The sequence below is a fragment of the Leucopleurus acutus genome (genome assembly GCF_964270905.1).
Source record: "Leucopleurus acutus genome assembly, chromosome: 18".
Taxonomy (NCBI): Eukaryota; Metazoa; Chordata; class Mammalia; order Artiodactyla; family Delphinidae; genus Leucopleurus; species Leucopleurus acutus.
The window spans coordinates 69112120-69138816 of record NC_139160.1 but is presented as its reverse complement, the minus strand read 5'-3'; the positions used below and the strand labels follow the sequence as shown (position 1 = coordinate 69138816).

The 26697-nt window shown below is 37.2% G+C and overlaps 1 protein-coding gene across 4 annotated transcripts in view; it reads left to right on the top strand.

Moving 5' to 3' along the window:
- Window positions 1-26697, top strand: part of NALCN (sodium leak channel, non-selective) — a gene marked incomplete at both ends in the record, with an annotated part of 280034 nt that overhangs the window by 141983 nt on the left and 111354 nt on the right. For all 4 annotated transcript variants that reach the window (XM_082859218.1, XM_082859217.1, XM_082859216.1 and 1 more), the window contains one exon: window positions 18326-18463. In XM_082859218.1, the coding sequence (XP_082715344.1) occupies window positions 18326-18463 (138 nt within the window). The remainder of the gene's footprint in view (window positions 1-18325; window positions 18464-26697) is intronic.

Below are 26697 nucleotides of genomic sequence, written 5' to 3'. Positions count from 1 at the left end.
TTGTGGTGATTCATCAGTGGCATAGTGATAAGATACTATCCTGTGCTCTTCCTCTCGGAGGACGATTTGAACGCAGCATGAATCACACAGAAATGGCCATATCTTTTCCTGTGGCTGTGTGTTGATATCATTTACCACTGAACTTCAGTATTCCAGGAATTATGACATTTCTTGAATAAAGCATCCTTCTATTCCTACCCCTGATCCCAGAAGCATATTCTTTGGGGGAGAGCCTTTTTTTGCACCTTGTCATATTTTGGTAGTTTTCTACCAGTCATCTTGCAACTGAAAGTGGGGTCCGGCTATTTGCAGCTCAGAAGCCATTAAAGAGGCCAGGTTGGTGGAAAGGAAAGTTCGCTTTATTTCGGATGCTGGCAATGGGGGGTGAAGGCGGACTCCTGTGCAAAGGCCGACTCCCCCCACTGACAATCAGGGGGCAAGAATTTTTATAGGCGGAGGGAGGGGCTACATGCAGAAACAGCACAGTCAGCTCTGACCATCATCCTGACATTGGTCATCGGTGGTCTGACCAGTGTCATCTTGATTGTTTTAGGTACAGTTAATCTTCAGTTCCAGGGTCGGTTTGTCCCCATTTCTTTGAGGCCTGTTCTCGGAATTGTGGCAGCTTATGTCATGGCTACAGCCTGGTCATCGTGTAGTTAATTTCTTCCACCTGGTGGCGGTTTCAGTCTCTATAAGACAGCTCACAGGATATGGCTCAGAATATTATCTGTAGCCCTTAAGGAGGAACTAAATGTCCTTGACTATGCTTGATGACTAAACTATCATTATTTGGTCTCCTTGGGCTGTTTTCCTTTGTTTCTGCATTTTCTCACTTCTCTGATTAAACTTATTCTTTGGCTAAACTTTTTCCACAAACAAAAGGCAGGCTGAGGACAGGGGGGGCAAGGACAATAGGGTCCTGCTCCATTTCAATCTTATTTGTAGTTTTCCAACTAGTAGTTACCATATTACATAAATATTATTTTAATAATCAGTCTACTCCATTGCACCAATTTCAAAAACCAGTAAGAGTTATTAATGAGGAATATGTGTGTGTCTCCTTCAGTTAAGATGAGTTTCTGTGAGCATATTTTCACTGATGAAAAGCTAACTATATTTTAAATACTTTGTTGAGTCTTGCTTACAAAAAAATACAATCTATAGTCAGACATTTCGACTAGTCTCTCGTGGTTACATATAATAAAAACAGAACAACAGTAAATATCTTAGAGGATTATTAGAAAGTTTAAAGGATATAATATATTCAGACTAGTTAACATTGTGCTGACAATGTAACAAGGAATCAATAAGCAGTAGCAACTAGTGCTTTTCTTAAATAATGTGGAAATCCAGCTTCTTAGCATGAAACACTAAATTCCTAGCAATAATCACATAGCCCAACATAAAAGTATCCCTCAGTAAATCATTGGGCCTTAACTGTACAGAAAGCATTCAGTTTTCTGTATTGCACTGAAAGTTTAAAAATCCACCCCCATTCTGTTTTTGACTATTCTTTTTACTCACCCTTTGCAACTTTCAACAAAAATGCAAAAAGTAAAAAATTATAAATAAGAGTACTGCTGGAATCTGAAATAGCTTATCATTCACTATTTCACATCTGGAACTAAATGCAGAACCATTTAATGACTGATGTATAGGTTCATTCTTTCCCCACTGCCCACCCCTTGGGTACAACTGCCTACCTCTACAGAGGATTCTCTCCAGCCTTCTCAAACATCTTCTCTATGAATCAATGTTAAAACCTTAATGTCTAGGAAACAAGACAGGATAAAAATATATGTGTGCATACGAGTGAGCATGCATGTAGCTGAGTACATGTGTGTGCAGATGGGGGCGGGGTGGGGTGTCGGGGCGAAGGGAGCTGTACTAGGCAAGTGGAAGTGGATGGGTTGCATCCTGTAATCTTACATTGTGCAATACAAAAGGGGAAAAACAGTATAGGCAGGGATTAGATATAGAAAGAACCCTGGTAGCTAGTTCAGACTTAAGTCTGTAGTATTGTTTTTGTTGTTATTTTAGTTTTCCATGTGCCATTAATTCAATTCAGAATCTCAGGAATAAGGCAGTGAGCAAAGGTCAAAAATCTCACCTCAATCCAACAGAAATGTACTGGATACATTTCTGAAAGAAAAACTCTAGAAATTTGACAATAAAGCATGCATAGTTATATGAATGACCAAAAAGAGAATCCCACTAACAATGTAGGCAAATGTCACACTTCGTGTCTCTTTGGATAAGCCATGTCGTTTCAGGTTGATTGAAAAAAGGAAGTAAAACCAATTGGAGGATTATGGAAAGTACAGCAAAATAAAGGAAAGGGAATACTATCTTGGAGCATGAGGAAGAATGCAAATTTCTGCATTATTCAACTAAATAAATAATAATAGACTTAAATTGCAGGCAATTGAGCAATACACGGAAATAAATGTTTATTCTATTTTGCCTTAATCCAAATAGGCTATAATGTATCCAACAAGAATTATACCTAGGTCCAATAAATTTAAGCAGAATTTAAAAGAATTAATCTAAAGGGAAAACAAAATCAAAATTACAGTGGAAGCAAAAACAAACCCTAAAGTTCATCATGAGGACGTCCATGTTTCCTAGAGCAAATATACACCGAAATAGATTAAACAATGATTATGAGGTAAAAACAGACTAGTTTCTAGAGAAGCGTAATTATCTCTGATTAAGTCTAGAGAAACGTTTCCCCAGAGGTCATTATTATTAATAGTAATAATTACTGGATTTAAGTATTTTTTACCTGTGAGGTCCCTATAGCAAGAACTTTTCATAGATAGACATTTATAGAAAGAAAGAGATACACATACATACATAGATATCTACATATATGTAATGGAATCCCCAAAACTACCCTGTTAAGGAAGTATTTTCCCCACATTATAGATGCTATTAAAAAAAAGCAGTGAGAACCAACAAGAAATTGTATACGGCTACAATAATTAAAAGAGTATGATTTAGGGTTAACATACAGATGAATGGGCAAACATATATATCCATTGAAAAAACATATGACAAAGAAAGGATCACAATGAATGATTAAAAGACTAATTATTAGCAGTAATGTTGGGGATACCAAAGCCCTCTCATACTATGTACCAAAATAACTCCCTGGTAAATTAGAGCAAGGATATTTAAAGTGTAAAAATGTAGAAAGCAAAGAAAATACCATCTTTCATCTTAGATCGTCAGGGACTTTTTAGACCTAGAAGAAGGATACATTTGAATTTTCAAACAAGTCAAAAATAATCACCATAGGTAGTTTTTAAAAACAAAGGAAAATGTGACGGTACAACCATAATTTGTAATACATATTAGTAAGAACATGTCAAATGGACAAGGTTTGTTCGTTATTTTGGGTTTTGGTTAATGATAATGCTCATTGCCAACAGAAAAGCCTCTCACACATTGAAATTTGTGTAACTTTTCTGAGAATCAGTTTTTCATTATGTATCAAGACACTAAAAAGCATTTTTACTCTTTGATCTAGTAACTGCATTTCTGTAAGTCTTCCCCAAGAAAATATCCACAGTGCACACAAAGATCGATCTTCAAAGAAATTGCTTTGTACCATTATTTATCAGTGTGAAAATTTTAAAACAACTTGAATGTCCAATCATAATAGAATGTCTAAGTAAACTTTGAATATGGTGGCATATTATACAGTTATCAAAACTATTTTTACAGAATGCTTAATGAGGTTAGTCATGAGTGACATAAGTGGTGATGGCCAAAAATCAAGCAAAAAACCCTAAAACAACACTGTATTTGCAGCTGGATTCAGTTTTGTTTCCAGTACATGTATATCCCTAGGGAAAAACAAACTGGTAGAATTTTCAAATTCTACAACAAATTCTAAAAAATATGTACAACCTCGTTTGAATTATAAGTAACTTATTTTATTCTTTATGCCTTTTTGTACTTCCAAATTTTGTACAATGAATGGCTTCTTGGTTTAGAAAAATGGAGATAGGTAGGTAAGTTGGTAGACAGATAGATAGATATAAAAGCTTAATTTATAATTATACATCAGTAAGAAAAATAATTATCTCATTTTTTAAAATAACAAGAACATTAGCTGGTAAAATTTTAAATGAAGGAAAGTATAGGTATATCAGGGATATGCAAATTGTATAAGACTAATTTCAGATGTATAATAAGACAAATTTTAGTTTATGACTTATAAAATCAACTTTATTAAATTCAAGTCATTTCAATTAAATATTTATTGGTAAACAACTATCAACTTTATTTTCAAGGCGTTAGAGTACTAAATAAGCACTATCAAGATAGAAGCAAGGTTTTGAAATGTATGTTTGCAATAGAAAAGAGCAGACAATATAATTGGCAGTGAAGCTTCTTATTTGTGAACTTAGATTGAAGAGAAATGAGAAATCAAAGCCCATTAAAAGAGAGCAAAAAATAGGCAAACCATTTCCAAAGTGTGGGGTTTTTTAGTATGCAAAAATATAAGCATTTCCTGACTGACGCTGCTTTCTGTTTGAAGCCAAATAGGAAAACCTTGTTCTTGGGCATAGTTCTGCAAGTGGATAGTAAAAAAACACTGGGAAATTTCCTGTGTAGACTCGGTGGTATTTTAGTTACAAAAGTTTTCTGAATAAATCCTCAGTTTTATTTCACAGTAAGACGTACATCTGTGTTCTTAGGAGCACTGTCTCTTTTGTATATGTTACTAAATCTCTGTTGCACCCAAAGTAAAATATTAACTTTCATCTTTAATTTTATAGCACATATTTGCCAGTGAAATGCATCATTTACATTATGAAAATTTAATATGACTGACATCAAAATCGCTAATTAAGAGATTAGGGCATAAATACTTCAAGAAACTTGACAGTCTGTTCTATGAGGAAAATTAATTCAGAAGTCTCCTATTTGCATAAATCTCCAGGTCTCATTTTCCCAGCTGTTTGTTCCGTCAGCTGGATGGTTGCATTTCAAAATTATTTTAACATAATCGATGGGAAGTATACCTTTCAACTAAAAATATCATGCTCTGCAAGAAAGATTGTTAGGGGGAAAATATAAGTTCATTCAGTTTATCTCAATCTTTTTTCCTTAAGATAAGTGTTTCTAATATAGGAACTTTAACGTTTAAGTCTTAAATTGTTAAAATATTTTTATTATTAAAAGACAGTTTGTAATTTTAGATTCTCATGAAATTGAAAAGGTTGTGTCTTTTTCATTTGGAAAAATGGTAACAAGTGAAGCTTATTTTAGCAAAGCATAAAAAATACTGGAGATATGTAATTTTTATTAACCAGTTGAGCATAATAACAGAGTTTCAGATATGTACTCAGTACCGTGCTAGACAAAGGAGGTAACAATTTTAAATATGATTTAGACTAGAGCATTGTTTGTTTTAGTAATTTAGATAAGGAAAGGAGATCAGCAATTACTAGATCTTAAGACGTCTTGTTACCTGTAATATCCAAAAGGACAGCAGGAATTTGAAATCAACAGATTCCAGCCTAGAGACCCAGAAACATCGCTTGCTACCTGCCAACCTGGATCAGTCATTTTAAGGCTTCTGTATTTCAGTTACCCATCTGCAAAATGTACAGTAACTAATACAAGATTATTGCTGAAATTACTCTAAATAATGGACATGAACTGCTTTGGGGGCTGCAAAGCACTGTGTAAATGCTAGTCATGGCTCAGTGTCTCTTCTCATGTTCTTAAATCTTACCCTGAAAAAATCCTAGGAGACTGTACAAATCTATGGTTTGGTCTACATGGTCATTTACAGTGTTATATGTAGAAGTTAACCCAAGCACGGCCGTGTATAAGAAAAGAGATGATCAGATATACCTACATTCACTAGGTTTTGCAAAAAAGATTCACTAGGTTTTGCAAATGAGCTTCTGCCATCTTTCCTTTTACTCTTGAAATTATATTTAAGTGTAGACTCTACTTAAAGTAATTTGCTGCTGGAATAGGCATAACATTTTGATTTCTGCTTTGCTTCTAATTACATTCAAGCTCATTTTGACATTTAAGGCCAATTACATTAGTCTAGATTCAGCAAGACTTTTCCATAGTAGTCTAAAATTTGACCAGTAAACAAGCTTTTCTCCCCTCTCTCTCTTTTTACTCATTTAAATGGAATGCTTGGCAACAAGCATATTTTAGGAATTAAAAAAGCAAAATAAATAATGTGGGTTCATTTTTTTTTTTTTTTTGCGGTACGTGGGCCTCTCACTGTTGTGGCCTCTCCCATTGCGGAGCAATGGCTCCGGACGCACAGGCTCAGCGGCCATGGCTCATGGGCGCAGCCGCTCGGCGGCATGTGGGATCTTCCCGGACCGGGGCACGAACCCGTGTCCCCTGCATCGGCAGGCGGACTCTCAACCACTGTGCCACCAGGGAAGCCCAATGTGGGTTCATTTTGAAAAAAAAATAAAAGCAAAGAACTGCTCGGTCTTTCTTGCCAACATAAAAGGCAGTCACAGAATTAATTGAAACCACCAGTTTCAACTTTATTTCTTTCTAAATCACAAGGAATAAGGCACAATCATTTTACAGAGAAATTAATATTTTAATGTTTCACTTCTGTTAACAACAAGGGTAGTTGATTTCAACAGATCTCAAATTTCAAAAGAGCTCGTATATGGAGAGAGAGAGCTCCAAAAACTTTGTCACACAGAAGTCACTAGTAACTAAACTCTTCAGAACTCTCCAGGCCTTACAACAAGTTTCAGTCAGTCTTCCATTGCGTTTTAAGATTCCAGTATATGTGATGGCTTAGAGCACATACAGCTCGTGTTTTATTTAGCCCCTACTTTCAGTCCACTTGCTAACACCACGATTTTTACTGTTTATTCAATAAATTCTCTTATCCTTGACAGCACTCACTAAAAGTCAAGTTATAGTATCTATTAGTATCAAAACATTTAGTGTAACCTTATTCTGTAGTTTTTATAGTGAAAGTATAGTCGAGGAAAATAGACCAGATAGTATATTGTTTAAAAACTAAGTTTTCCAATTGACTGCCAGTACCAATTGAGAGCATAGAACAGTAGACACCTACAGCTAGATGATATCTTAGGAATCACTTAGTTCAAAGATGAAATAAAATGATGCCATAGAAAGCACTGTCACACTTTCATGTATCTAAAGGAAATATCTTCTTAAAAATATAATTTATCATATATTATTTTGAGCTTTACAAAAATGAAATCACACTGTATATGATGTAAAAACTTCAAGTCATAAGAACTATACAAGAATTCTGAAATTTTAACTAGTGTAATTGAAGTTGTTTTTCCTTGGGACAGATTTTTAAATCACTATTTAAAATATTATTTGGGAATTCCCTGGTAGTCCGGTGGTTAGGGCTCCACGCTTCCACTACAGGGGGCACGGGTTCTATTCCTGGGCAGGGAACTAGATCCCACAAGCCACACAGTGCAGCTAAAAAACCGAACAAAAAACCAACTATTATCTGTAGAGCCCTTTAATGTTTATAATAAAGTATTCACACACGCTTTATTTTGATTCTTAAAGCAGTCTTCAGAGAGTGATAACGTGATGGCACATTTGAGGAGGATTGGTGTCAGGCTGGCCGCATGCTTTACCCAGAGCCGCTAAGCCAGTCAGCGATTTAACCCCAAACTCAGGCCCTGTGACAGCAGAGATGAACACTTGGTTCTTTACGTCCCTGCCCTACAGCTCACAGAGGGCCAGGGTCTTTATCGTCAGCTCATTCAACCTCTATCTTAAACTGCTCTCCTTTGGCTCTGCTTTCTGAGAAGGGCATCTCTTGAGAGTGAAGGCAGAGATGCAGCGGGTGAGGTTAGATCAGATGAGAAGTTTTGAAAAGCTCATGGCTGAGGTTTGCTGGGCAGTGTTGAGGTGTCTTTGGAGGCCAGGGTGGAAGGGAGCCCGTCTCCATATGGAACCAGTGGAGGGGCTGGAGAGGTGCAGACATGAAGAGTCAGATTCACCTAGGAGTTGGCATGTTTCCTGAGAGTTTGGCAAAAAAGGAAGATGGAGTTTGGAGAACTGAGAAGAGTGTATTTGAATTGATAGGCCATGAAATTCCATCTAAACCAGACAGGGAGAAATTTGAAGTAAAGAAATGGCTATTGCCAATGGATTTAACATTACAGCACTATGGTTTTACTCCAGATTTCAAATCCACGGTATTTGTATTTATGGACACCTTAGTTTAGCCACGGTAAGTGGTGACTCTTAGAGCTTTTATTTACTGTAGGTTTTAAAATGCATGTAATGTCATTTTTATTGGTTTTTCCCAACCCCTAATTCTCCATAAGACCTTGATCTTGTTGGTCATGATTTTGCCAACCAGTGTACTTTTTAGAAATTTAACTCCAACATTAGGTAGGTCCAAACTTTGCTATGTATTGATGTCATTTTAAATATTGTTAGAACTTTGAATAGTTGAATAAGTTTTAAATGAAACTATACAGCGAAATACTAAAGGATTGTGAGATCAGTGGGTTTTTCAGAAGATAAAACTCCTCTATATTTTATTCCTATTTGAATGGGAAAAAAAGAAGCAAGGAGATTGAGTAGGTGAATAATTAAGGCAATTAAAACTGAAGGAGGTGTCACTTTTGTACTCAGTGAATACCATCAAGGCAAATCTTCTGTTTTACAGCTGACTGGTAGTAAGACACAGCAGGGACACCCTCAGTAAAAAGGTTGAGCTACTATCTAAGTTATCAAATGCATTTTATTTTGAAGGCAAATCTTTTGTAGTGAAAGAGTTCTGGAAACCAGCTAAAGATAGGTAAGATAGATGCAAATTATATTGTAAAATGAAAGTCGTATGTCAATGACCTGAGTTGTATTCTTCACCACATTTTAAAAATTTTAATGTCTATATTTTTAAAGTAAATACATGTTTTACATGTGTTTTAATACACAGTAAAAAACATACATTAAGTATAAGGTAATTTTTATGTCCACCAAAAACCCATACACGAATGTTCGTAGGAGCATTCTTTATAATAGCCAAAAAGTGGAAGCAACCCAAATATCCATCAGCTGATGAGTAGATAAAATGTGGTATATCCATCTGATGAAACATAATTTGGCAATAAAAGGGAACGAAGTGCTGATACAGACTACAGCATGGATGAACCCTGACCTCATATTATATGATTCCATTTATAGAACATGTTCACAGTAGACAGACCCATGGGGACAGAAGGCGTATTTGGTTGCTGAAGGCTGGAGGACGGAAGGATAGGGAGTGACTGCTATGGGTACATAGTTTTGGGGGATGATGAAAAAGTTCGTAGGTAGTAGTGATGTTGCACAACTGTGAAAAAACAAAACCACTAAATTGTCTACTTCAAAAGGTGAATTTTATGGTATATAAACCATATCTCAACAAAGCTGTTACTTTAAAAAGTTCAAAAAAAAAGAATATTTACCCCCTTCCCTAGTTCCTCAGTCCTTCCCATTCCAGTCCTCAGAGTTCCAAGTTTATTGTATAGGCTTTCAAGCATTTTTACGCACACAAAACATATCTAGATATGTATATTACAAGTAGAATCATACTGCATATTCTGCTCTCTCTCTGTTAACGAAAACCTAGATGTTTACTCACCTACTTTTTAAAATATGTAATTTCCTTAACCTAAATTGATATCCACACGTACTAAAAACCAAAACATGCTTTGGGTCATCAAGTTATCAAAGAGCATCCATGATATATATTTTTTAAAGGCTAAGAACTACTTTACAAGGTCTAGACAAGAACTTTCAGCCTGTTATTTCAACATAGGAGAATACCCTTGCTTTGCTTTCACCTAACTCTAAGAAGATCTATCAGAAAGAGATTTGGCATCCGAAATGGGGCCTTGAGAGAGAGAGAAGGATGTCCTGTCATTGAGGAACCAGCCAACTCTATGGTGTGGGCCCTCGGCGGCCCTGGTGGAAGCGTGGTCCCAAGGATGCTGTTCACCCCACCTGGGATCAATGGTTAAGGGGTGCTAACTGGAACAAAAGAGAAGCTGCAAAAATACTTGTTTATTCCCCTTCCTCCCCATTTTGATGATCTTATTTTTATTCAAGTCTCCCAATCTCAGTTTATGGCAGGAAAGTACAGCACCAAAATGTAAGGCCACTAAGAGGGAAACTACAATATTAGATGCTTTGGTAGGAATATTAAGGAATATTGGGGATAAATGTGGAACTGAGACCTGAGCCAAGGGTGGCTTTAGCAGGGTTTCCTGGCAGATTGGATGTAGGATGTGAGGAAATGAGAAGGACCAGAGAGATGTCTATGAGGTCCTTGGCCTGAGTAACTTGAAGAATGGATTTGTCATTTTCCAAGATGGGAAGAAGTGTAGGAGGAACAGGTTTAGGGAGCAGGGCATGAAGACTTTGATTTGGGACATCTAATGTTTGAGATCCCTGTTAGATAGACACCCAAGGGGAGATATGGAGTTGATTCTGGATGTAGGGCTGGATATACAGATGTGGGTGTCATCACTACGTAGACCGTATTTAAAGGGATTATAATGGATGAGATCAACCAGTTAGTGAGTGTTAAGAGACAAGAAAGAGATCTGAGGACCAAGCCCCGAGGCTCTGCAACATTTAGAGATTCGGAAATTGAGGAGAAACCAGCAAAAGATCCTGAGAAGGGCTGGTGCTGAATTGAGTGGCCCTACAGTGAGGTGCTTAGACCCTTCAGTGATCCAAGACCTTGTTCTCTGCTCTTAGATGTGTTTTCTCCTGCGTCATCCCTGGAACAGCTCACTTCCTCACACTCTGGTCTTAAGGCTTTCACCTTCTACCCTGGTTCGCGCCCTTCCCTTTGCTCCCGCATACCCAAGGAATACATCACACTATGATTAGAAAGAGGTACTCTTCAGGCTAATGATTTTCAATACCTTCCTTCTCCATTCAGGGAGCATCACTGCAGTCTCTTTAGTCAGTGCATTTCTTTCCCACTTTACTTCTGTTCGTTCAGAGATGTTCCTTCCTTGGAATATCAATGTGCTTATAATTACAACTCTGACTTTGTCATGACCCCTTCTTGCACCTACCAGACGCATAGCCAGTCTCCATTTATTCGTTCACCTCCAGGTCCTACTGCTAACAGTGTGATTTTTCACTGTAGCTTCCACTTGAAATTCATTAGAGATTTTTTTTAACATCTTTATTGGAGTATAATTGCTTTACAGTGGTGTGTTAGTTTCTGCTTTATAACACAGTGAATCAGCTATATGTATACATATATCCCCTTATCTCGTCCCTCCTGTGTCTCCCTCCCTCCCATCCTCCCTATCCCACCCCTCTAGGTGGACACAAAGCACCGAGCTGATCTCCCTGTGCTATGCGACTGCTTCCCATTAGCTATCTGTTTTACATTTGGTAGTGTATATAAGTCCATGCCACTCTCTCACTTCGTCCCAGCTTACCCTTCCCCCTCCCTGTGTCCTCAAGTCCATTCTCTATGTATGCGTCTTTATTCCTATCCTGCCCCTATGTTGTTCAGAACCTTTTTTTTTTTTTTTTTTAGATTCCATATATGTGTGTTAGCATATGTCATTTGTTTTTCTCTTTCTGACTTCCTTCACTCTGTCTGACAGTCCATTAGAGATGCTTTTGATTGATTTTGTTCTACCCTGATGGGGCAGAGTTGTTTGTTCCAGATCATGTCCTATGCAGCTGGGCCATTCTCAGGTTAACTGCTCATCCCCGATTCAATTAGCTGCAGCCAGGCACCTGCAGCGTGAACAGAGCCTGACCTCCATAGGGGTGTTTAATATGTGATTATGTCATTAGACACAGAAAAGAAAAAGCACTTGTAAATGCAGTCTTTACCCCTATTTACATCTGTAGGATTGGGCTTTGGGGGTAAAATAGCAAAAATCACAGACCTTCTGTCCCGAAAACCTACAGAAACAAATAAAACAATTAATTATCAGCCTGGAAAACATTATACCAGCAGTAACCACACAAAGAAAAGGCCACAATTTCATACCATTATCTTTGAATAGCAGCTAGTAGGAAAGATGGAGGGAGGAAGAGAGAGAGAGAGAATCAGAGGGAGAGGATGAACACTCTAGGCTCATGCCTGAAGCCTGTTTTCCAGAAGTTGAGAAGAAATTACATTGGAAAAGCAAATCGTAAAATATGTTCTCATCTCCTTCAATTTGAGAGCCTCAGGCCGTGGGGCTGTTCAGAGCCCTGGAAAAGACATCAAGAATCTCCCACAGGTGTAGATGTGATTGATACACCCCATTTTACCAGAGGCAACATAAACTTGTAGGTTGCACCATTTTTATTTTCCCAGCTGGGAAGAAGGCTTGAGAGTGAAAGCAAAATGATCATAATTTCTGAAAACTAGGAATCTCCCATAATAAACAAAAATTCAGCATAGTGAAAGGATGAAGAGAAAAGAAGAAAACAGAAACCAGGAGGGAACAGGAGCCCCAAGGAGAGCGTGATGGGAGAGACCCAGCTGTCCTCTCCTGGTACCCAGAGGACCAGGACCAACAGAATCAACCCGTCTTTGCCCTCACCTGGAGTCAACGGAGGGCTAGTGATGCTGGAAGGAAGCCGGTGAATTAGAGAAAGTGAACACCTGTGACTGATGGGCTGGCAGCACTAAAGATTTCCAGAATCTACCCACAGTGGGGAAATATCTGAAGCCCGATATTTCAAGCATAGCTGCCCATGGCCTCAGCTAATACTTGTCTCCCTGCAAACCCCTCTCCTCATACTGAGACAGCAAAACATAGAGAAGAAAATCTAGCTGACAAATTGAAACAGGACTCTGATAATGGGCATGAGATTCTGGGATCACTTTCTGACACTATATTAGAGGGAATAAAAGATCTAGATGAGAAAGTTAAAAATGAAGGCTTTGCAGTTGCAGCAACATAGATGGACCTAGAGATTATCATACTAAGCAAAGTAAATAAGCGAAAAACAAATACCATATATCATTTATATGTGGAATCTAAGGCAGACATAGAGAACAGATGTGTGGACACAGTGGGGGAAAGGGAGGGTGGGATGAATTGGGAGATTAGGCTTGAGAGAAATACACTACCATGTGTAAAACAGATAGCTAGTGGAAACCTGCTGTATAGCGCAGGGAGCTCAGCCTGGTGGTCTGTGATGGCCTAGTTGGGTGGGATGGTGGCGGAGGGGAGGGAGGTCCAAGAGGGAGGGGATGTGTGTACGGGTATGGCTGATTCACTTTGCTGGGCGGCAGAAACTAACACAACATTGTAAAGCAATTATACGCCAATTAAAGATTAATTAATTAATTAAAATACAACACAAATGAATATAATCTATGAAACAAAAACAGACTCACAAATATAGAGAACAAACTTGTGGTTGCCAAGAGGGAGAAGGGTAAGGGAGGAATGGATTGGGAGTTCAGGATTAGCAGATGTAAACTAATATGTATAGAATGGATAAACAACAAGGTCCTACTGTATAGCACAGGAAACTATATTCACATGCAGCAGAAATTAAACGCAACATTGTAAATCAACCATACTACAATAAAATTTTTTAAAAAAAGACTTTGACAATTGTGGAGCAGGTCTAGAAGGTAATTAGTCCAAATTGAAACAGCAGTAAGAGGACTCCAAGGAAAATGTCTGAGAGTAAGAATCAGATGGTTTCTGGGTAATTGAATGCTCCAAGAAGAACATGTGTAGGAGAGGAAAAGTGGAATTTATTCTAAACAATAAGTAAAATGTGTGATAATCTGGAAGCTATTTAAGGTAGAAGGAGGAAAGCATATATTTCTTTTCCGAAGGAAACAGGGAAAAAAACAATCAGAAACTCAACCAAAACAAAACTAAACTAAAAATTTTGTAAGAACACTGTGATTCAAATAAAGTAAATTAAACTGGGCCAGAATCTGAGAAATAAGGGGAAAGTAAGAAAACGGCCTCCACTTAACCTTGAACATTTACCTTCTAGTACCAAACATATCATAATACTGAGGCCTGAAGGAGGAAGTATTATCCTAGAACATTACCAGGATAACAGTATTACATAGCAATATTTTCATAGTCAACATATCAACTATCAGTCTATTGATTATCAATGTACTGACAAGCATGGAAGACCCAATCATGACTAAAAAACAAAACGTAAATATTGTTGAACAGAAGTCACTGTCTAAGGTAGATAAATCAAGAAATACTGAATGGGGATGTGGGTAGCACCACCAGAAGTAAAAACAAAAGTGGTTAAAGGCAGTGGCTTCTGGAAAGTGGGACTGAGATACTGAAGCATATGGCCATTGCTTATTATCTGTTAAGAAACCCATCATCAGGCTTCTTTACTGTGCTACTTTTTTTTTTTTTTTTGCGGTACACGGGCCTCTCACTGCTGTGGCCTCTCCCGTTGCGGAGCACAGGCTCCGGACACGCAGGCTCAGCGGCCATGGCTCACGGGCCCAGCCGCTCCGCAGCATGTGGGATCTTCCCGGACCGGGGCACAAACCCGTGTCCCCTGCATCGGCAGGCGGACTCTCAACCACTGCGCCACCAGGGAAGCCCTATGTAACATTTTTAATCATATGGTATCACCTCGATAAAATTTTTGAAAAGTAATATTAAGAATGAGCTTAACAAGAAATGGACAGAAACTATATAAACTGAAATCTTTGTCCAGAATCTTGAGTAAAGACTTGATAAATGGATAAATGGAAAGATATGCCTTTCTTTGAGACTGGAAGATAATATCAATTTTTCTTAGATTCGTGTGATTCCAGTGAATAAAACAAGAGGATATTTTGGGGCAATTAACATATAAAAATAAAAGAATTCTGAAAACAAAAGCTTATGAGGAGGGGCTAGTAACTCTACCACTTATTAAAATGTACAAAGATTAGGCAATTTGGAGATGAAATAAATAGATGGAAAAGAACAGAAAGTTTAGAAATAGAATTGAAAGTATATGAGTATTCAATGTATGATGCCAGGGATTTTTCAAATTAGTGAAGAAAAGACAGATTTTTAAAATTATATTGTGCTTAATCAACTGATCACCTATTGAAAAGAGAAATAAGATTGATTTCTGTCTTATTTCTTATACCAAAATAAATTCCATATTTAAACTGATTTAAACAGTGATTTCTGGTTCAAATGTTAAGCATAATACAATAAGGAAGCTTACGGGTACATTTATATCTAATCTTGCAGTGAAAGAAGTCTTTTTAAGCAAAATATAAACACCTTAAATAAAAGGAATGGCAAATTAAACCACATAGAAATTTAAAATTTATTTTTGTAAAAAAATACTGTTAAAAGATAGGGAAAAATATATGGCAGATATAAGATTAATTTTCTTAATTTATAAAGAGCTGGTTGAAATCAATATGGGGAAAGTAAAGGTCAACGGGATAGGAAATGGCATAACACATGAACAGGGAGCTTGGAGAAAAGAAACAACTTCTCCAGGCCTTTGTTCATGACTCCCTTCTCCACCATTTAAATTCTACACGTCTTCCTCATGAAAGTCAGTTGCTATCATTTTCTACAAACTATCTTGACTCACCCAAGAGGAGTATATCTGTCCTTCCAACTTGCTTCTTATAGCTTTGCCATATTTCTCTTAATGCGCCGTATTTTTCGTTCTTCCATTTCTTAGAGTTGGCCATGTTCATCTTTTTCTTCCACTCCTATTATAAATTTCTTAAGAAGCCATGTCTTACTCATCTCAGTCCCCAACACATCAGGTCTTCAGGAACCACTGATAATCCATGTCCAAATAAATAATGTAAACAGGTTCTTCAAGGAACATGGATCCTGAAGACAGTATAAGTCAGTAAGTGTATTTGATTCACATCTCAAACAGACTGTCACTGGGATTTAAATTTCCAGATAAAATCTCAACAAAACTGATAAAGTACCCCTCGTGCAGGACACAACTTATTTTTCAGCCTGTAATAGAAGAAGTATTTCATGGCCCTGCCTTTCACTGGTTTATTCATGTAAGTGACTATAAACACCAATCACGTTGTAACAGAAAGCTTTGCTCTCAAATATAATTCACAGCATCTCATAGTATGTATGCACTTTCATGGGGCTGAGCTGGGCAGAAGTGAGACGTTGTTTCTTTTGAAACTCTGGAGAGAGTAGAGGATAACCCGATGTTCTTGGTCACATTGCTTATCTCACAGCAACAGGTTATAAACCCCTAGCTTCCTGTTCCCGAGCATTTACTGGATGCATAATAGCTGAGTATTCGTGAAAGATAATGCCGTAGATGAAAACACATTAAGTTGGTTTCTGCCCAAGGCAGCGGAAAGGTACCCCTGAATTTTTGGCCTCTAGGTACCAAGAATAAATCTGTTGGACTTAATCACAAGCTTTCCTGTCACTTTTGGGGAAAGAAATCCATGTCCAGAAAAATTCCTTTTTTTTTTTTTCAAAACAGGATGTTTTTCAAAACATCCTGGTAGGTGTTTTGACTCTTCCCCCTTTTACTGTAGAATCTCTTGGATGTCCAGACACTTTCACGCCGGTGACAGCTCTGTTAAAGAAGATCTGATATTTTTATGTGAATCATCTTTGGAACTTGTGTTGCTTGCATTCAGATATAATAAATATTCAATAGAAAAAAAACACAGGGAAAAAATAATTGCCCTCAATGATAGGTTCTGGCATACTTATGAGGTTAAACGATGTGTTGAAAAATTCTCTGAAGCATTTTTAGGATAAGTTAAAGCTAGTGTTCTCTTTGGCACCCTGTCGAGGAAAGTATTATACTGTCCTTGTTGATGCTGTGTTCAAGTATCAGTAACAACATACTTCATACTTTCATTAATGAAACACTTTGTAGGATGATGATATTATAGAAAAATTAACTCAAGGAGAGGTTAAGTGTTTCACACATGGACAAAGGGTAAGAGAAAAAACTAATCTCCTAACTCAAGATTCATTTATCAATGCATTGTTCCTTTGTTCAAACAGGCCTATTATGTGCTGAGCATTGAACATCGCACTTGTAAAAAAAAAGTTAATTTACTTATCCCTAGTAAAGAAAACTGCTAAGAGAGCTTACTGCGCAATGAGGCCTGGGAAGTAGTAGATTCCAGACTTCACTGAACACAGGAAGCAATACTTGGAAAAGTACTTGCTTTGGAATCATAATGCCTGGTGCTACTTCTGTTAGTGCCACAAATTAATAGAGTGACTTTGGGATAATCATCCATCTTTAAGCCTCTTTTTCCTTATCTTCAAAAAGAATGAGTCAGGGTAGGTTATCTTTAGGATCCATTTTGCCTCTAAGATACTATCAGTGTAACAGACCTTTATCTTGGGCTCAGTCCATCTTTGTATTAGCCTGGACCTTATTTCTTGGAATCCCAATACCTGAGAATTCAATTTATGTCTTCCATTTTACTAAAGTCTGTAAAGATTTTTTTAGAGTCACTAGATTCCAATTGTCAACTTTCCCCAACATCATCATAGGTTCTCATTAAGAAACATTTATTGACCACTGATGTGTACAAGATACATGAGTCAATGATGGATATATATATTTAATGAGAAAAATATGTAGGAATGAAACTAACCAAAGATCTTTGCAGAGAGAGAATGAGTCTTTTAGCTAGGCTGGCTTTTGTTGGAATGCTCTAGTTTTAATTATTTTATTTATTTTATTTTATTTTTGATCTTGGGGTTTCTTCCATGGTCTTGACTCTGTCTTGAAAATTTTTTTTAAAAATCATGAAAAATGTGATCATCTTTATTAAGTTGCTTAGCATGGCCATACCATTTAGAAAAATTTCTTTTTTAAAGAGTCTCATGTTTTTAATATAACTGAAATAATTTGATAGATGGATACTATAAAAGTAAAATTAATGTTATTATTCTCATTTGCCTTTAGACAATCAACTGTAATTCACTATAAAAATAAGTTGTGCTTAACAGCAAAAAAAAAAAAAATACAGCAATCCGTTGGAAATGTTAAATAGTTAGCTTGCTAAAAGGGAAAAACAAGAAAGGCAATAAGCAAAGGTTCCTGAATTTTGTTCTGATTTGATCAGCAGTATTTACCACCAACAAAGCTAATTTTAATTCAGAGTAATTATTTTAGTTTTCCACATTGAATAGCTAGATATCAGGCTTTTAGAATCTTTGTTCTTAGCCCTTTCCTATCTGTCGAATGAAGGCTGTTTTTTCCCTGCTGAATCAATAATATTGAAATCAAAGTCCTCAACACCATATACTAATTCTAAGTTGCATGTAAGCCCAAGGCTAGCGTTTAATACTTCCATTCTTTTCCTCTGTAGGCATTTATGTCCATGTTCCAGATCCTTACCCAGGAAGGATGGGTTGACGTCATGGACCAAACACTAAATGCTGTGGGACACATGTGGGCACCAGTGGTCGCCATCTATTTCATTCTGTATCACCTCTTCGCCACTCTGGTGAGTTTAGCATTTTTTTCAGTTATGTCTTACAATTCGTAATGGGATGAACATCAACAGATTTTTGGCCTATTGTCAATTTCAGAATCAGAACCAAAGAACCAAGGTAGAGTAGTCCCGTTGGATGAGGGCCCTTCCATTCTAAATGTATATGAGTCAAAGAACTACTTGAGGAACTAGATTTCAGATCTAAGTAAGAAGTTGTCTCCATCAAGGTCAAGTGGTTTACATGAGGGAAAACAAGATAAAACAAAATGGAAATCCCACATCCATGTACTGACTTATCCATCTCTAAGCATTCACACCCTCAGCGATCTAAGGATCAAACCAGAACTACATTATTATTTTTTTTTATTATAGAGAGACACTCTCTTCAGTTTCACTGCATCCTCGTCACAGATGTAATGAAACTGCAAACAGAAGCTGGAGACCTCAGGGTGCAGTCAGTTAATTAGAAACTAGCTCAGTGTTACTACACTTTGTATGACTAAAAGAAACACACGGGGAAAAATAAAACACATGGCTGCAAATATTGTAAAAAGCGTGATAAAAACTGAATACCAAAATCCAGGAAAAATTTTCCTCTGTCACACAGACCTTTCTCTTCGATGTATTTCTATTAAAAAGAAAGGAAAAAGTTATGAAATATGGCCTATGACATACTAAGGGATGTAATCCTTAGGTCTTTCTAATGACAAATGTACATCTCCATATAATAAATTTGTACATATTTAAGAACCAAATTTAATCTCTAATATTATGCTAAGAGTTCCAAGGTAAGGACCCAGAATGTTACCCTTCATCAGGAACACAGGAAATAAAAACAACTGCTACTCTTTATTGGGTGGCAAAATTCTTTATAATTTTATTCCTAATATCTGGAACAACAAAGTTAGGTCACATTCCCACATTACAGATGATGAAACTGAGGAGTTAATTTGCCCAGTGTCACAAAGAGTGTAAATGTTAGAGCCAGAACTTTCCCAAGTCTGCCTGGTCCCAAAGCCCGGGGGTCTTGCAACTATTTGTTGCTGCTTCCCTAGATTCTGAAGCTTGTCATTGTCACTGAAAATGTCTGCAGCAAATCAAACCTCTGCCCAAGTCACTAAGATAAAACAAATTACATACAGCCTCTAAGGTTCCTTCCAAATCTAAATGTCTATGAATCAAATAAGTGCTGGAGAAACTACATGCATTAAACTAGAGGTCGCATTTGCTATAGGCAGAGACCTTCAAAATGATAACACGTCCATCAAAAGGTGTATGAGGATACATTGTTATGTGGCGGAAGGTCCTGGGCTCAAATAGTGGAATCACGTAGAAACAGTTTTGGCATTTTTTACATGGGGTGACTTTTAAAATATTCACAAAAGGAAAGAACACTGAGTAGTGGGAATGGAGGTCTGGCTTCTAAAGACGAATCTGGCTGCACTGGTGTTGGCAGGCACTTGGCCCTAAGGTCTTTGCATCCTCCCTGACAGGACCTCTAATCTGTGTCATTCATTTATTCATTCATTCGTTCATTCCTTCATGAACTCAACTAATGTTTATTAAGCACCTACTATGTGTTTAAGTTGGAGACTATTGATCATGGGTTAAATGCAGGATAGATGGTTGAAATCATCTACGTATGGGAATAATCTGTCTGATTGTTGTTCTGTTAAAACAATATAATCTTCTGCTCTCCCCACTGCAGATTTTTCACACTTAAAGATTTGATTCTTAAGTCAGAGACTAACACAGTATGTAAGCAGGAAGAAAAATAATCTAGCCTAGTAAATTATTTAGCAAAGTAATATTTTTTCAAGTGGATTTCTACAGGGATCACTAATATAATGAAATAAAATATTAAATCTGATAATAGACTTCTTGGGCATTCTAAATTTTCCTTATTGAGCCAAAAACATGGCATTGATTTTGGAACACTGAAGCACTTGCAAGGACTGCTGAGATTCACTTGAGCCTTTAGGAATCTACAGAGCACAGCTTGAAAACCCATATCTAATTACACACCTTCATTCTACTGATTTAAGTGTCTGCCCGAAACACTCATTGTACAGTAATTTTTTTCATTGTGATTTTCAAAAAGTAGTTCTAAAACTGACAATTGAAATCGTTCTTTTGATCATAATTTTTTCAAATCTGTAAAGCAATTGAGAATTGAAAAGTCTACATGTCAATGAGGGCAGTCTGGTAAATATGGTGGAGTACAAGACTACAGACTTGAAGTCCAGAAACCGGGATTCAGGATCTCTCTCTGCTGGTCACTAGATGTGACTATGGGAGAATCAGACAACTTCTCTGATCTCTGTGTTGTGTTATATCTGAAAGTGAGAATAATAAGGCCCAACACACCTAGTTTCCAAGGTTGCCATGTACATATGAGGTGAACTTGTATTTTTGAGGATGTTTTAGCCATGGTGTAAGAGGATGGTCGTAACTCTCACCAACACTGAGTTCCTTCAAGTTTAAATAAGATAGTATGAGCATTTCAAGCTATATATTAATAAATGCTAAAATGTTATTGTTATTTCAGATGTTTTTAATTTATAGAAGTAAAGTATTATTGATCAGTTTAAAGTATCATTTATGTCCAAGTCCATCTCTCTTTTCATCTTTCCCCACGCCCCTTCTCCCAGACAATGACTATGATGAATTGGATACGAATCTGTCTTCCAGTTTTTAAATCATATTTTACTAAATTTAGCATACTATCAACTCTGAAAAGACTCATATTTTGTGTAACATTAACAAAAAAAACAACACTTAAACTATACACATAGATTGTAAGGTGCATCCCAATTTCAGATTGTTAAAGTGTGAAGATAAATGTGCACCTTAAAATCAATGGGTTATAGTAGTTTCCCACACATATATGTATCCATTAAAAATATAGAATGTTTTTAATTTAAGGTTATCATCTACAGACATTTTATACCCTTAGCTTTTAAGATCAGTATTATTTTTCAGCTTGAGAGTACTGCTCCAGTGCACTGATGGCCATCCTTGGGGGAGATGGGAGATGCCTGGTGTGCACACTTCTCTTGCTGTTATGACCCTACTCCATGCTGAGGCCAACTTACCTTTCATCATGTGTTTCCCTCCTTACAAATCATTAGGAGTAGCAATTTTCAGAATAAATAGTATCAAACTCTACATGTGTTCTCAGTTGAGTTTTTGACCAAGTATTGTTTTTGAAATCTTTTCATCTTAATACCCATAGAGCTAATTCAGTCATTAGTATATAGAGTCATATAGTAGTCCATGGACTGAATATGCCATGTTTGCTTCTCAGTTCCCTTCCTGGTAGATATTTAGGTTGTTTTCCAATGTTTTGCTCTTATACTGTTGCAACTAATATGTTCGTACTTTGTGTCCAGTTGTGTGAGTTTCTTTAGGGTATATGCCAGAAAGTATCAATAGAATCCAGGGTCCTGGATGCTGCCCAAATGGCTCCATTGCACAGGTCTGCAAACCCACACACCAAACCTGCTCCACAGGCTTTATTTCTACAGCTTGTGAGCTAAGAATGGTTTGCGCATTTTACTTTTTTTAATTTATTTTTATTTATTTTTGGCTGTGTTGGGTCTTCATTGCAGTGGCTTCTCGTTGCAGAGCACGGGCTCTAGGCATGGGGGCTTCAGTAACTGCAGAGCGCGGGCTTAGCAGTTGTGGCACATGGGCTCAGCAGTGGTGGTTCGGAGGCTCTGGAGCACAGGCTCAGTAGTTGTGGCACATGGGCTTAGTTGCTCCGCGGCATGTGGGATCTTCCCAGACCAGGGTTCGAACCCGTGTCCCCTGCAGTGGCAGGCAGATTCTTAACCGCTGCGCCACCAGGGAAGCCCAGTTTGTGCATTTTAAATGGTTGTGTAGGTCCATACGCAATATCCTCAGTGTTGCCTCTTGGCCCTCAAAGCCTAATGTATTTGCTATCTGGAACTTTAATTTTGCAGACCCCCGTTCTACAGGCAAACTGCAGTAATTTACAGTCCCACATGCAGTGGTTGAGAATTCCTGTGTTCTTACATTCTCATGTATATTGGATATTGTTAGACTTCTAAGATTTTGACAGTCTTGTGAGTTGAATGGTGATATCTCTTTGCCTTAACTTGCGTTTTGGGGGTTTCCATGGTTATTAATAAGGGAGCACCTCTTAGTATGTTTATTGGCTGTCTTCTTTGTGACTCACCCAATCGTGTGCTTTCTCTGTTTTCCTAAAAGCTAGTTTGTCTTTCTTAAATTCGTTGTTGTAGTGCTACATAGATTCTGGATATTATCCATTAACTACTATATATGTCGCAAATATCCTCTCTCAGGTAATATTTTATTATTCCAATTTGTCTGTGATGGCTTTTGACGTTATATTTTGATGTGGCCAGAACTATCAGTTTTTCACTTACGGTCAACATTTAATTTGGACTCATGTTTAAGAAATTCTTTCCCACCCTGAAGTAATAAAAATATTCTCCCCTATCTTCTTATAATTATTTTAAATTTTTGCCTTTCATCTTTAGATCTTTAACCCGTCTCAACTTACTGTTTATATATAGTATAAGTTGGATGAAATGCATTATTTAAACAAAACAAATCAATTTTCCTCATCCAGATTTATGTGACATTTTTAAAACTTTGAGATGTGTAGTTGGTTTCATCTACAAAGCAAAGAGGTCAATTCAGATTTCCTAATTTATAAATAATTTTTTAAAGGAGAAGTAATTAATTCAGTGAAAGAAAACACTATAATTAAATTTTCAAAACTGCAAGTGTTACTTCTGTACTACCCAAAAAGTCTAGGGACTAAAGTCACTTCCCCAGGTCACTGGAGATTTTGCTTAAACATTATCGACAATTGCTTTATTATCCTGTATGTCCTCAGACTGTCAGTCACTATCATGAGCTCTATCAAGTTAGCCTAATTCGATTCAGCACAGTTTTACTGAGTCTCAACTACTCTGTATAAGTACTAACCTATGTATAAGGCCATAGTGGGAAAGGGCTTAATCTCTGTCCTCTCTGAGCCTAAACTAGTACAGAAGTTGGACTGGTAAACACAAACACACAGATAAAAGCTGTGATTCAAGACCTAATGATACAAGTGATAAGAGGCACGAGGGCATGCTGTTGCTTGCAGTGTGATCGATGCACATGATAAACATTTGCTTCCCAATCATTCCAGGTCAACCTGATCTGAAATTCTTAAAATATTGGCAGGAAAACAGCTGGAGATGGTTTGTGGACCAACATACAAATGTGTGTGAAGGTGATAAGCCTGTGTTACATATGCATCGCATAACCTTCAAAACTGAACATTTAGAAGTTAAAATCTCTATTCCATAAGTCTGTCTTTAGGCTTGGATTTAGCTTTAAAAGAGCATTTTTGTTAAATGTATGAGTTTTTAATTTTTTTGTAAAATACTACAAAAGATTTTAACCCAAATTGGAAAAAATTTTTAAAAGTCCACTTAAATATACAAGCTCCGATTTGATTTCTACCCACGCAGGCCGGTGGTGCCACACAGCCTGGGGAGCTCCTGATTTAGTCTTCTCAGGGACAAACAGGCATGTGCCAAGCAGAAAAAAACAAGAAATGCTCGGCTGCAGTTTGTTCTGGAATAAGAAACAGCAGGCCATTCCATCGCCCCCTGGGGCCACCAGTTTGTCAGCCCACAATGAAAATCAGGCTTAAGTGTATAGCAAATGCATATTTATAACCATTATCTACTGTTCCTGTAAAATGTCTCTCTCATTCGCCAGGTGTATATTCTGTATTTCTGTCCTGACTGATTGCAGTTTTGCCAAATGCTTATGAAATCTATCTTTTCCCCCACTTTTGCCAATGATTTGGGGATAAGAACGATAAAGACAAGCAGTTGAAAGACTCTTCTTTTTCTTTCAGTGTTTTCCCCTTTATTATTGTTTCAAAGGAAAGCCCTGTGATGGGAATACTGAGAGAAAATGTAATTAAGCATTCACTGTGTATAGTCTTTTTGTTACCTTTGAAGTGCTTACATTAACACAGCAATCTCTTGATTTTGCTTCTGTAGCAGCAGCTTTCAGAAAATAGTCGTATTTTGCTGACAAAAATGGGCATTCCAGAGTGTAAATTAAATAACTTGATTTTATAGAGTTCATTTAAAAGTGCATCTGTGGTGAGCATTTCCCATTTTACATTGCTCTGATTACACTTGACTTTTTGTTGACCTATATGAAAAATGAAATTGTTTCTAACTACAGCCTGCAAGACAGCTTAGGAGAGTGTGATTATAAATGGTAAAAAGGAAAAGAAAACCACAAGATGATGAGGTGTTGACCAGATTCCTGCTGTGCTTCTACTGTATCCTTGAAAATAATGTTAAAAATAGAAATTATTAATAAAGTTCACAGTAGAGAAAGAAATAAGATTAAAGGTGACATTTCAGTTAAAGGGCTATCTTTAAGCTATATAAAAAGGAAAAGAAAATAATAAGAGGAAACTTTAGAAGAGAAATGGAAATGAAAAAGGAAAGGTGGATAGGGTGGGTGCAGGACTATATGCGAGTTGGAAAGAATGCAAAACAGGATTGGAAGCTACAGAGATAGAAATTCTCAATCAAGAAGACCCATTCTAAGATGGTAAAGCCACCCTCTTGAGAAAATACACCATAACTTTCAGCAGCCTGAATCATGCTAACCTAGCCTCTCCCTTCAGTAGAGAGAATGAGAACCCTTGTGTGTTGCACAGAGGGGTTGTGTCACAACAAAATTGGAGGAAATAACGATGCTGGGGAACACACTGCTTCAGTCATTTATTGAATTTCATTGAAATGCATTATGGTTAAATGGAAGAAAACCAAGTTAATTATCTGTGGTTAAAGGTATCAAACTTAAACATAGCAAATACGTTAGCTCAGGTGAATCTGGCTTTTTCAGGAGTGAGAGGAGAAGTTAGAGGAGAAGAGAGGTCGTGAGGAATCACAATGGCTGAACGCCTCCTACCACATGCGGCGGGAGCCATACTGAACCTGGAGACATTGGTTTTGAAACCCACTAAGCTGGAAGGTCAGCACCCCACCAAGCAGTAGCTACCCCATTCATAAAAATTCTAGGAAGGAGACTTGCCAGGCTTGCAGAGATCTGATTTTCCACACCAAATGCATTGTCAATGCCAAAAATATCTTGAGAATGGGTGTTGTAATCTGAGAAAAATAAAGAATTAGATACCTGGACTATTTTAATAGCTATTCTCAACTTTTACATTGAAATCAGTGATTCATGATGTATCAATATTGATCACAAAATAAGGAAGTGGATGTATTACATCCATTGTATATTGCATGATAGAGCAAATACGTGTGTTGCATATTAATATAATGCAGTGTTATAGATCTTTTAAAAGTGGCAAGTAGCCAGTGCATGAAAATATAAATATGAATTTCTTGTTTTAAAGCGTTGCACATACTAAATACCGCTGTGTTGAGAGTATATGTGTGCTTTATTTAACAAAGCTCAAGAGGAAATGAAAGGATATATCATTAGCCATTTTTCCCCTGAAATTACATCTTTACGAAAAAATAGTGATTTAGAATTCCATGCCCCATTATAAATTTAAATATTACATAAATTATGAAAGATAAACAATGCACACAACAGGTTGACTGTGTAATTTAGAACCAGCAAAGCATAAAGGTAAAAGGGTTTCATGCAAATGATGAAGCTCTTGTGATTCAATGTGACAAATCCCTGTAAAAATCCTTTTGTTATATCAGTAGCATTTAATATAAAACTGTGAACCTCATTTAATGGCTATGAAAAGCCTTTTGGCACAGTACGGATGGTACTGGTAGTAGGCAGACATTGGCTGAAAATAAGACTCAGACGTCAACGTAATGGGTTCAGGTTAACGAGCATTACCTCAGCTTTCTATAAAAACAGAACAAACAACAGCAACAACAAAAAGCAACACTGAGAGGATTGAGGAATAGTTCTTGCTTTCAGAATTAGGATCTGTCCCCCACTCCCATTAATATGGGGGATGGGGGGAGAAATGGCTGACACCCAAGTCAGTCTGCGAGCTCAGGTCCAAGTCCGCACAGCACTGGTTTGTAGGAAAATAATGTCTCACTGACAGTGTAAATTAAATATGATGGAAACCAAGCTGCCACCCTCCCTTCACTTCTGTTTCTTTGTCATGGTGGTTATTGCCAACTTATTAGAGTCTGAGAAAAAAACTACAAAGTAATTCTCACCTCCTGGCA